The sequence below is a fragment of the Pleuronectes platessa genome, chromosome 14 (assembly GCF_947347685.1).
Source record: "Pleuronectes platessa chromosome 14, fPlePla1.1, whole genome shotgun sequence".
Lineage (NCBI taxonomy): Eukaryota > Metazoa > Chordata > Actinopteri > Pleuronectiformes > Pleuronectidae > Pleuronectes > Pleuronectes platessa.
In genome coordinates, this window is record NC_070639.1 from 7,942,944 (window position 1) to 7,955,350 (window position 12,407).

Consider the following 12,407-nt stretch of genomic DNA (forward strand, 5'->3'; position numbering starts at 1 on the left):
CACTCCCAGACAACATGACATGCAGGTTTAGGCCCGGTTGTCGTTTGAGTTTTAAAACCACTGCTGATTATTTGGACCTGTGCGTTTCAAAATAGCCTCTTATATCCTATAACTCTCAAGGTCTTGTAATTATTATTATTTGTGGTATTACATGTCATTCAGCTGAAGATTCATTCAAAGTCGAGGATATTATGACTCCTTGGACTTCAACCAAACCTTTAACCTGAGCGTGAAAATCAAGTTGAAAGTGCCTTATCTCGCGGAACTTTTATTAGCGTGTGTGTGTAAAAGGCCGCTGTAAACCAGGTAGTGTGTTTAAAAAGTCAGAAGGATATTAATCCAAATACTTATGTTAAATTAAAGGTAGTATGAGCGTAACCTCAATACACAGTATGTAATAGTTTTACCTGCAGAATATAGATAGCATATTCTTATTTAATTATGTCTTAAATCATATTCCATTACATTCAATGAGGAATTCGGGGGAGCAAAAAAATTATCCTAATGCATTTTTTCCGTTCTGCTTCCTTGACAGCTAAGTTGAATTGCAGGTCCTTCAGCACCCCACCCATGTAGCTGTCAATGGTTTTAAACAAGCACAGAAAGCAGAGCAGGTAATGGGGCAGGAATGATGATGACGGACAGAGAAACATCCAGAGTGGCACAGAGAGAGAGTATTCTTTGATTCGCTATGTGAAGCCACACCCTTGGGTGTCAGAGGAATCTCCTCCCTCAGCATTAAAGCAGACGGAGTGACAAGGGTGGGATTGCACACTGCGGATAGATCAACAGGTGTCCGGACACCAACTGTAGTGAGAGCCCACTAAGTCTCTTTCAGCGAGTCCCCCCGTGGAGGTGAGTGCAGAATACTTTTTCAGTCACACTCAGTCAGTTTCCATTAATGTGCCTGTGATTTACTATAATGTGACAATGTGGTTTACAAAATAGAGATGATTTTATCTCTGGTAAGGATTTTTGAAAACTAAAAATCTGAAACACAGGTATAACGTATGAGGATCATGTACTAATGCATCGATGATAATAATATGATAGAATTTACTTCTATAGTGACTTTATTTTTGCGTTTGTAAATGTCTTACACTTGACGTAAGGACATGACACAATCGAACACATAATTTAGGATTTCCTGTCCAAACCCGCTTACGTGACTTACAATGAATCTCATAATTGCTGTCGAGTTTAATAATATGAAAAAAAATTACATGTTCAGTTGAAAACATGTTCTGTCTTGAAAAAGTTTGGAAGTTAGCCAAACCAGATTATAATTTGCCACACAGAATTGTGGAGATCTAGGACGATTTCTGAATCGAAAAGGGCAATTGAGTTATAACTGTATAATTGTCAGGAGCAATTAGATAATATAAATTATATAAAAATTATATATACATTTTTCCAAATAGCCATTATTCTCTATCATAAGGCTCCAGGGCAAGTTCTGATTAAGGCCTCGTACACATTACAACAAGAATTTCACAACTACTTCAGAAAAAAAAATTATACAATTATACAGACAATCCCAACACTATACAAGTGATGATAGTAAATTGTGCGTCTGATAAATAGACAAACGTTGCATTTACAGTTTACAACTTTCCCCTTGTCTGTCATCAGGCCTCTGCCATGAAGGTATTCGTGCGAAAGTGTGCATGAAGTCAAATCCTGATCCTTATCATCAATAGTTAATGGCATGTTACGGGTACACCCCTGTGTTTTGCTGACAATGGTCTGTTTAGAGAAGGTGTGTTATGGAGGAGGTGGGGGGGGGGGGGGTGTCTTCATGTGGGTTCAGGTCAAGAAAAACCTGTTCTGTCCTTAATCATTGTGAGTGTGGGGTTGAGCAGAGTTTAGATTGATACACTGCTGCCACCGTGACAAACCTGCCACAGCGTGACTAAGCGCCTGATAATGTGAACCCGGTGCATGTGAGGAGAGGAAAATCTTACTGAGACACTGCCGAGGAAAAACATGGATTCCCAAAGCGTTTTTTGACCTCAGGTTAAACTTCAACACAGAGCTGGCGCTATATAGTATATCTGCAAGGTCCCAGGCCACAGTACCACCTAGTGGATAATGTGCTGCAGTGTTATTATGTCATGAATTCACCTCTTGTTCTCTTTCTCTTACAGGTGAAGTAACAAAATGAGCAAGTACACGTATCAGACTCGTAAGTACTGATAAATCAATCAATTATTAAAACTTCATGTAGTACAAATAATTCAGGCAAAATACTTAAAATACACACACACACACATATATATATATATATATATAGCAGAGCCCGATGTTAATTATGATATATGTATTTATGATATGTAATAGATCTCATGTTTCCCTTGTGTTTGCAGCTAGGGTCACTTCAAAGTCTCTGCTGAAAGACGGCAGCTGGATCAAAAGAGACGAGGAAGAGGATGAAGATGTCGAGTAAGTAAATGGAATCGCACAGCACAGACACTCCATACATTCCACGCGGTGACTGACCTTACACAAACATTCAGAAACTATTGGGTGTGACTGGTAGTTCATCTCGGTTTACACCTTCTTAAATAAAAGAAGACCTGCTACATTCCTTTTGCAAGTCCCAGTGTTGAATCATCTCTGAATGTATGAGTGAATTATTGTTTTTGTTCTCCTCCCTCAGCCGAGACCCAAACTTTGGCAAATCTATTCTGGGCCGTACCAAAACCAGTGAGACTGTTGTGAGGTAAAAACACTATTCCTCAAAAAAATAAGGGCAAAATAATGGGAAGCTATTATCTATAGGTAGAATAATTTAGCTTAAATTATGTCTGCCAAGAAGGTTATATGTTCACCCCTGTCTGTTTGTTTGTTGGTTGTTTTGTTTGTTTGTGAGTAAGATTACACATAGAGGCCGGTCACATATTTTTATTTATTTGATCCAAGGTCGCTTTGTCATATTTTTTGATTTCCCAGGGAATTATCGATGGATCTTGATGGAAAACAAATCAGGAGGAATGTGCTCCACTGAGTTCTTTGTTTAATGTCATTCATTGTCTTTGCTCACAGTGGAGGCAGTGAAGTAAAAACAACCAAAACCCTAAGCACGACAACATCTGTGAATGCTCTCTCCCAGAGGTAACGTTTCTTTACTTGTTATAGTACTTGTTGTCTGATACCTATTTTTTTTAAATATATGTCATTACTATTTCTATGAAAACGTCATGTGATCAGATTGTGAAAAGAAACATTGATTGTGATCTCGTCATTTCAGATTCAGTGGAGGTCTGGAGGAGCCGAAGAGCAGGTTGGTACACGATGCAAACAGTATTATAGTATTTTTGCCAATCGATACACTTCCAGTAATTTGAATCTTTACTGTTACTTAATAATGTCTCTCTCTCTCTCCCACTGGAAGCACTCTCCCTTCCAGCACGTCCACATCCTCTTACACCAGAAGGTACATTTCCACAATAACACAAATAATCCTGCTGAATCTGGTGATTTTATTTGTGTATGCAAAGCTCCATGTATCACTATAATGTGTAACATTATATTTTTTTGATCATGTCACTACAGAACCAGTTCTTCTACAGCGGAACCAAAATCAAGGTACGCAACAGATATCTAAAACCAGCAAGGAAACGTACAGAAAATACACCGAGGCACTTTGTAACTTTAGCTTTGTGTGTCTCTTCCTTCAGCACCACAACCACGACCACCTCCAAGAATGGCACAACCACTGAGACCACCACAACCACCACCTCCCAGAGTGTCAGGTAAAAAGCACTGCAGCGTCACACAGATTATTTTACTGCACTTTGCGTCTTTGTATCAGATAAATAAAAAAATGGTTGTTATCGTTATTTTGCAGTTCTCCTGTGATGAAATCTCCCACTAAGACTGAGACGTTCACCGAGCGAGTCAAATCCTCAAGCCAAGGGTGAAAACATATGTGTACTATTATATTTCGGGGGGGGGGGGGGGGGGGGGGGGAGTAGAATACGTCAAATTACCCCTGCATGCATGGTCCACCCTCTGTGCTGCTCTGTTACAGTGCTGGAAAATAGATTTGATCCATCATCGAATGTTGAATTAAAGATAAGTTTCAACATCTTCTCTACACAGGGCACTTTACTCAAACTTCACACCTAGCAGAACTTCAAAGGTGACTGAGACGACTGTTACCACCAATAAGGGGTAAGACCTTTTCAGATTGTTACAAAAGTTATCATTGAATAACATTTGAATTTCAAATCTATACCCGACATTAGAATTGAAATGGTCTTCAATATTTTTCTGTGCAGTGCGGAGGAGAAACTTTACGACACCCTCCTGCCCTCTGGCATCAAGGATGATTACTCACCTACAGAGAGGTGATGCTTTTATAAATCCATCAATTATATCGATCATGACATCAGGCAATTTGTACTTTTAAACTGTACTAATCATCTGTACAATTTTCTTCTTGACAGCAAAAGGAGCATCTCCACAACTCAGACTTCGATAGTGAGAAGCAGCAATGACACTGAGTGAGTTTCATCCTGTAGTAACGATCATAACAGGGAAATTATTCATTATTATTATTACATTCATGATTCATTATTAACACTTGGCTGAATTTATTTCTCTGCAGTGCTGAGGACCTACTCTACGGTACACTCCTCCCAAGCGCTATCAAGGACGATTTCACAGACAGGTAACGTTTGCACTCAATAATAAAACCAGAGAGATCCTGCTTAATCTCATCGACAACCCTTTACTTTCACTGGCCCATATTGTGTAATATTATTCATTAGCCCCAAACTTAGAATAAACAATGACACAATAAATGTTTAATACATGTTTTAAAACATGATTGAATATTATAAACAAAAAGAAAAATGCAATTATTAATGTATTTCTTGACAGTTAAGTCCCTCCTCTGGACATGCATAGTAGGGGCTGTTAGATAAACACATAATAACATAACAACAGTTGAAATCACTGTTATGAACTATTTGATAGCACTTATTAAATGTAGTTATAGTGCTATACTAATTAAGATGAATAACTCGTAACAAAACCAGTATGTAATTATTCTGTCAGTAACAAAACACTGTTGTTATCACAGAAGTTCCATGGTCAGGAGGAGTGAGACTGTCACAGTGGAGAGCAGCAGAGGGTGAGTGATGGAAATGGATGTTGGAGAATGTGCTGCTTCTTTCTATTTACAGCAGATTTACTACATTACCAGGTTTCCTCTGACATTTTCCTTTGTGTCATTTAGAAGCAACAGCCCAACTCTGACATCACCCTCCTTCACAGGAAGAATAAGCAGGTAAATATGTTTCCGTTAAAGCAGTTAAAAATAATAAAGATAAACAAAGCATTTTATTTATATTGCACCTTTCATGCATAGAAATCCAGCTCAAAGTGTCAAGTGTGAGTCGAAAATATAGCTCAGGTCCCTAGCTAGGAACCACTAGGGGGCGTTTTGCCCCATGTGTAATTTTGTCTTTAAGTATTTAGAATTATCTGAAAAATGCTTTGAATACTTTGCTCAACCTTCCGGTTTTTTATAATTAATCGGCCAAAATGCTAAAATCAAGGCTAAATTATATAAAGTTAATTTAAATCGTTTTGTTGTGCAAAACCAAGTAAGATGATCTTAAGCTTCACTGGCGTTTGTATCTTTTACCCTCTTATCCATATAATCAACTTCAATAACTGTCCTTTCTTCTGTCACGTTTGAACCAACACTGCTGCAACCCTGATTTCATGAACATGAACAATAATATCCAGCTTGTACCCAACTCATTCCTTTGCCTCTGACACACAGCTACAAAGGGTACTCTGACGATAGCCCCACCACCCGCACCTCCTCCTACACCATCAGCACCACGCCCAGGTACTCATTTGACTACTATCACACAAACACTAACACACACATCACCAGATGACACCATGGATGCAGACTTTCTATTATTCCTAATCTGGTCTGTGATTGCCCACACAGTGACCAATACAGCAGCGACCGTCAATCCTACTCCAGGACCGACAGCAGGTAGGAGGACGCAGAGCCGTCCAACACATCACGTTATTATGTTTTCATTTTCATTCTCCTTCTGTATTGATTAAATCTCACGTGTGGTCTGTGCTTCACTTTGTCTTTGTATAGCTATGACCGCAGCAGCGTCAGCAGCATCAGCAGCCCCACTACCTACTCATCATCATCGTACAGAAGCAGCAGGTATCAGATGATATGGGTTTAATGTGGATGTATGTTGTACATTATATGAGATTAAAGTAAGACTTCAGCTGATAACTGTGATTCTCACAGCAGGTCAGATGACAATGTAGGAGATTCAACCTACTCCAGGTCCTCCACCAAGAGTTTGTACGGATCTTCTGACAGGTAGGAAAAGTCCGACGTCTTTCTTAATGTTGGACGAGTTGGTTTTGCTCAAATGTATTCCCCGTTAGTGAAGACACAAATTACACTTGAGTCTGACGACTGTTACATTAGTTTTGCTCGTATTTGTTCACAAACTAACGTTTTGGGCTAATTGAGATTTTGACCTGATGGTGTTTCATGAAAAGCTAAGGAATCACTAATGTCATAACAATAAATCCTGCATTACAGTGCAGAGTTTCTACCTAGAGAAAATTTGTCTTTCTGAATTTTTGCACCAGTTCAATTAATAATTGTCATATTTAACTGAAAGACAAAAATGTCAACCTGCCAGTGGCTCTAAAGAAAAAGGCTTATGATCACTATAGTTGGATGGGTTTAACTCTTGGAACCATGGATATGAGTTTTTCAGATCTATCAACCTTTGTCTGAATCTACCAGACTCATGTATTATTAGTACGCTGGCTTTTGTTTTGCCAAACCACTGCTTCCCCAAAGTCAAGAATTAACTATCCTTACCATTCTTTTGATAGTTATAAACTAAAGAACTTTATTGACCTCTGTTCCACACAGGCTGGTGCATGAGAAAGACTTGTGCACTTACTGCCGTAAGCCGTTCACTGGAGACGCCAAGATGGTCCTGGATGACCTGAAGATCAACTGCCACGCTACCTGCTTCAAAGTGAGCAGATTAAAGACACACGTAAATCAGCAATGTGTAGCGGTTGTAGAACGACGTATTTCGATAATTTACTCGAGCTAAATTTGCAATACCACACTGTTAAAATACTTTAATGCAAGTTTACTTCAGGAACTATTTATGCAGAGGAGGTGGATGCTCTAGCTTTGAAATATGTTACTACTGATCTATTAATGTGTACACAGGGGCATTTTAATGTTGCTGGTTAAGATAAAAACTAATTCTAGTTAATTATCATAATGTTAAGTAGTTCTATGAATGATGAAGACACATTTGCACGTAATAAAAATACTTAGTGGTAAAGTAGTACCTGAGTATTTTGAGTAGTCAGTTAAATTCTGCCGCTGGCGACAAGATTTTATGAGGGACTGTGCAGCAGTGGCTCATTGTGTATCTCAACCCTCGTGTGTGTGTTTGTTTGTGTGTGAACAGTGTGAGGTGTGTAACAGCAATCTGGGTTATATGAAGGCCGGGGACAGCATGTGGATCTACAACCGCATGGTGCACTGCGAGAACTGCTTTGAGGTCACCAGAGGTAAGAATATATAAAAAATACAGTTTTTAATCTTCAAAGTCAAAGTAATGAATACCTTCAACAGGTAATATTATTTGTTCCTCCCTTACAGATAAGTGGCGGCGTTGAGCTTCTCGCCGGCTTTCAGTGGACATTCAGCCTCTGGATCATTGATGATGAATCACTGTTTATCAACACGGGTGTGATACTGGTTTTCCTGTACTTTAGGTTTTAACAAGCTGACAGATCTTTATCTGGGTGTTCTGGCAAAAGACAGTTTCAATTATACAAATATAACTTTTTATCTTAAAAATACATTGCAGCTAGTTGTTACTGTGTTTTGGACATCGTGGTATTTTATGTCTCTGTATCGATTATAACATAGTTTGAAGATGTGCATTTCTGATACTCTCTTAGTTCTGCTGCCTTTATGGGGACTCGTATGTGTAACCTGACAAGAGATATTGAAAAAAAATTAGGGCCGGGGGCTTTTTATATGTGCAATAAAGATCACGAATGCATCTTTATCAAAAAAGTAGTACAATGTGTAGGTTCCTGTGTGTTTGAAGAATAGTTATAATTCTGCAGTCAATATAGATATTACAGTGAAAGTTCTGCAGAAATATAGAACTTAGTTATTTTACATTAGTTATAGAATGTACACAGCATCACATCTTACGATATTCCATCAGCTATTTACAGAATAACAATGGTGCTCTACCGTTTTCTATATATTTTTATCCCATTGACTATATTTTACTGATTCTCTAATAAACAAAGATACAATATTCTTCTCATGTCCTTCTTTTGATATCTAGAACCCTCAGTCACAAATTTGCTTGAATTCATGTGTATTCATGAGGTAGTTTCTACATCATCAAATTCATCTGAAGAGATACGATTTGATTAATCCCAAAGGAAAATCTTGTTCCATCTTGCTCCAAGATTACAGTATGGTATAAAACGGTGAATAAAGCAATAGATTAAGACTATTTAAGAATTGTTAATAAAACAAAAAGTACATAGTAATGGTAGACCAGTGAGATTTAAATAATCAAGATACATAAGACACTCAAACTGATAGTAAACAAAAGCCACAGTAAGCAGAAATGATAAATAGAAAGTAATATGGAATTTTGAATGATATCGAAACATGATAGGAAAAAAACGAATATAATATATAGTGCAAATTAATAGTATTATTGCACGAGTGGTCAAATTGCACATGAAAAATAAATACTTATTTTGTATATATTGTTGCTATTATTTTCCAAGAGTCTGATTATCAGTGGTCCTCCCTGCAGAAGAGGGAGTCGTACAGTTTGATGGCCACATGAGGAACAGACTTCTTGTGACGATCAGTGGCGCTGCGTGTTGGTCTCCGTCCACCACTGAGGCTGCTGCAGTGTGACACCAGTGTGGCATGAATGGGTGGAGAGGCATTGTCTATAATACTGAGTAGTTTCCTCAGCATCCTCCTCTCTGTCACCTCCAACCAGGACAGAAGTTCCGCTCCCAGGACAGAACCAGCTGTTCCGAAGAGCTTGTTGAGTCTGTTAAGCTGAACTCTGAAGATGTCCGGACATTTTCAAGAGGGACAGTATGTGTGAACGCCAGTCCCCTGGTAAAGAGTCTGCAGACTGTCCGAAGGAGCAGATGTGGGAATACAGCAGGAGATTCAAAAGGTGCCAAACATAGAAGGCACTGACAAAGAAGACAAGAGAGCTTTAGGTTAAAGGGCCAATGGTGTTGATGTCCTGTAAACAAGAACGTGATCTATGCAGAGGATCCTGCCTTTGCCTGCAGCACCACCGCGTCTGAGAATCTCCCGCTGCATTGTGCATGTGTGAAACGGTACCTCCACAGAAAGCTCCGACGTAAATAATTCTCTGGCCATCGTCCAGAGGTCGAGTCTAAAAACGGCTTCAGTGTAAGCAGAAGACAGCGTAGAAAATGGCGCCGGCCACCACAGAGTGATAAGACATATGCTGAATCAATGGATCTGCAGACATGAGCCAGAGAAAAACAGACTCTGACGCATCTTACACAGCATGTGTGTCCAGCTAAGTGTCTATGTGGACGTCCAGGTACTTGTACTCCTGGACAACATTCAGCTCTGTTCCCTTGATGATGACTGGGTACAGGGCCTTTGCTTCCTAAAGTCCACCACCGCCTCCTTGGTCAGTGACATTAAGACTGCAGGAGGTTCAGTCTCCAGCACACAAATGTGTATTCGTACTACTCAGTGGCTGATATCCAGGAGGTTACAGAGAGCAGATTAGACCCCCTCTCATTTGCCTCGCAGCGGTTTGCTCCAGTGCCCTTCCCACACAAACACACACCGGGGGCTAGTGGTTACTAACCTCCAGTTAATCGCAACTCTGCAACTAAAAACAAAGAATGTGTCAGACATGTTGCTTTAATTCTGCCCCTTAGCAGAATAAAAACACATTTTCATTCAGCCTGGCAGCATCTTGTTGCTGTTTTACCTCACAGTTGAATATTAAATCTAACCCAGATCACCTTGGTACGTGTGCAGCCACGTCTTCTATAGCACATGTAAGGCAGGTGGTTTACCAATGAGATGAAATATCCTCCCCTGGTACTACTGGACATAACCCAAGTATAAAGGGATACGATTTTCCTCTCGGAAAATATGGCACAAATCCAGTTTTTATTACTTCAAGGGTGAAGAAATGTCGTCAGCACACGTCGCACTCGTTTTCCCTCAGCTTCATCATCTTCTGCTCTCACATTACTACACGTGCTGGGTGGCTGAGAGTCCCTGTCGTACTGCAGAGCAGCATTCATGCTCTCCTCATCCACAGGCTGACCCTGCAGCTCACAGTAGTTGTGCAGCACGAAGCAAGCGTAGATGACAAAAGGCAGATCGTTCATGTTTATATCCATGGCCCTCCTCAAGGCGGCAAACCTTGCTTTCAAGCGTGCAAACGAACACTGGATCACCATGTTGGCCTTGCACAGTGTGAGCCCGTAGGACTGCTCCTGTGGGGTCACTCCGCCATCCGGGTACTCCTTCATGAGGAAGGGCATCAGTGGATAAGCTGGATCACCCACAAGAAACACGGGGACGGCCTCTTCACCCTCCACCAACACTTTGGGACAGGAGGGGATCGTCCCATCCTTCAGGTCGCTGCACAGTTTGGAGTTGGCGAACATACGCGCTTCGTGCACACCACCAGGCCATTTCGCAACCACATCCATGAAGCAGTACTTGTGGTCGCACAGGGCTTGGACATTCAGAGAGTATGCCCCCTTGGTGTTGATGTAGTCTGTGGAGTTCGCTGTGGGTTGTTTCACTTCGATGTGTGTGCAGGCGACGGCTCCCAAGCACTGTGGGAGACCGTGTGTGTGCTGGAAGTTTACGACAAGATCCTCCACCTCAGGCTCCGTGCTCGGTTTCTTGACGTAGTCCGGGCCCAGGAAGACGGTGATGGCCTTGCAGACGCGTCGGATGATGACCGACACGACCTGCCGGGACAGCCCGAACGCATTCGCCGTTTTCCGGAGCCTCCCCTCGTCGTTCAGATAGAACAACGTGCACGCCACCTTCGTGAGAACGTCCACGGGCGCCCGCATTTTAGTCGCGGCTCCCTCCACATGCGGCCGCAGCCTCTCGCTCAGGTGCATCAGGGCCGACCTTGACATCCCGAAGTTTTCTCGCCATTCCTCCGGAGCCACGACCCCGCTCGTGAAGTTATCCCACCAGGCGCTCGTTCTCCCCGGTCTCACCCAGAAGCGGCGCTCCGCTGCGGGCTGGAAGCGCCGCGGGACACGGGAGCTGTCGCAGAGGGCTCGGATGATGGCTCGTCTCCTGCGCATGTACGCGGTGGTGGCGTGATAGAATGCGGAGTTTAACTGCACGACAGCTGTCAGCAGAGACAACAAAGTCAGCAGCGCTTGTGTTTGGTTATCCATGTTGGTTTCTACCTTCATCGTTGTTTTCTTCCGGGATGGACGTCATGTGATACAAGTTGGCGAATCAGAGTACGAAGAGTACGTCATGACAGGAAAAACCCAATCAGCAAGCGTTCAGACTAAAAACACGTTCAGGAGTTTTCAGACTAAAACATATATTTGTCTTTTTGAGCAGATGATGGAGCTTCATGATGAGTTGGGGGATTGTTGCAGTTATTTTAATTAATCCTGAATTTCAACAGTTATCCAGACATTTACCTCAGAACCCCAAATGTCTACCTCACTGTTGCGCAAGAGGAAAAGTCTTGGATAATAATAACACATTGTATGTATACAGCACCTTTCATACATTAAATACAGCCCAAAGTGCTTTACAATAAAATTAGAAACAGTAAATGAGGTAGATTTATGATAATCACTGAAGTCGTTGAGATTCCTCATCTGGGGACCATGAATGTCTGGAGCCAAATGTTTGTGCCAGTTCATCCAATTAATACACTGGCTGCATTCGGAAAGTCTAAATAATATGATGTGCTAACCGCTATTCCTTGAGCTCGATGGAATAAAATATACAATATTTTTTGAATAATATTTAATTTGAGGAAATTATGAGGAAAAGTATTAACTTTGCCTCTAATTTTCTCAGAAATTCTTAAGTAAAATCTTCTGAAATTAACATACAGACAGTGGGGGTCACAATGAATAACAGTGAGGTTTAATATCTGTCACCTCCTATATTTAATATGAGCCAGTTATTATAATCTTTTGTAATTGCAGTCAAATATTATATTAATTATAAATTTGTACTAGTGAGATTTTTTTTTTTTACTTATATGAATGTGGAAGGCTATTTCTTTCTAACGCATAATGTAGTAGAAATATGT

At 40.8% G+C, this 12,407-nt stretch overlaps 2 protein-coding genes across 3 annotated transcripts; one reads left to right on the top strand and one right to left on the bottom strand.

Moving 5' to 3' along the window:
- The first annotated feature begins 612 nt into the window (after nt 1-612).
- Nucleotides 613-8,374, top strand: scel (sciellin). Of its 2 annotated transcripts, none has more exons than XM_053439316.1 (23): nt 613-855; nt 2,148-2,185; nt 2,367-2,442; nt 2,660-2,722; nt 3,046-3,114; nt 3,251-3,283; nt 3,395-3,436; nt 3,556-3,588; nt 3,681-3,755; nt 3,851-3,919; nt 4,105-4,176; nt 4,284-4,352; nt 4,452-4,508; nt 4,613-4,675; nt 5,090-5,140; nt 5,246-5,296; nt 5,798-5,866; nt 5,975-6,022; nt 6,137-6,208; nt 6,302-6,373; nt 6,944-7,052; nt 7,503-7,605; nt 7,697-8,374. In XM_053439316.1, the coding sequence occupies exons 2-23, from the start codon at nt 2,161-2,163 to the stop codon at nt 7,711-7,713; spliced, it is 1,338 nt and encodes a 445-aa protein (XP_053295291.1). In that variant the 5' UTR covers nt 613-855; nt 2,148-2,160; the 3' UTR covers nt 7,714-8,374. The 2 variants fall into 2 exon arrangements, with proteins under 2 accessions (XP_053295291.1, XP_053295290.1); XM_053439315.1 differs by having other exon boundaries at nt 614-855; nt 6,299-6,373.
- A 1,892-nt stretch (nt 8,375-10,266) lies between these two features.
- Nucleotides 10,267-11,523, bottom strand: LOC128456227 (putative nuclease HARBI1). Its single transcript, XM_053440317.1, has one exon. The coding sequence runs from the start codon at nt 11,521-11,523 to the stop codon at nt 10,267-10,269; it is 1,257 nt and encodes a 418-aa protein (XP_053296292.1).
- Between the last annotated feature and the right edge of the window lie 884 nt (nt 11,524-12,407).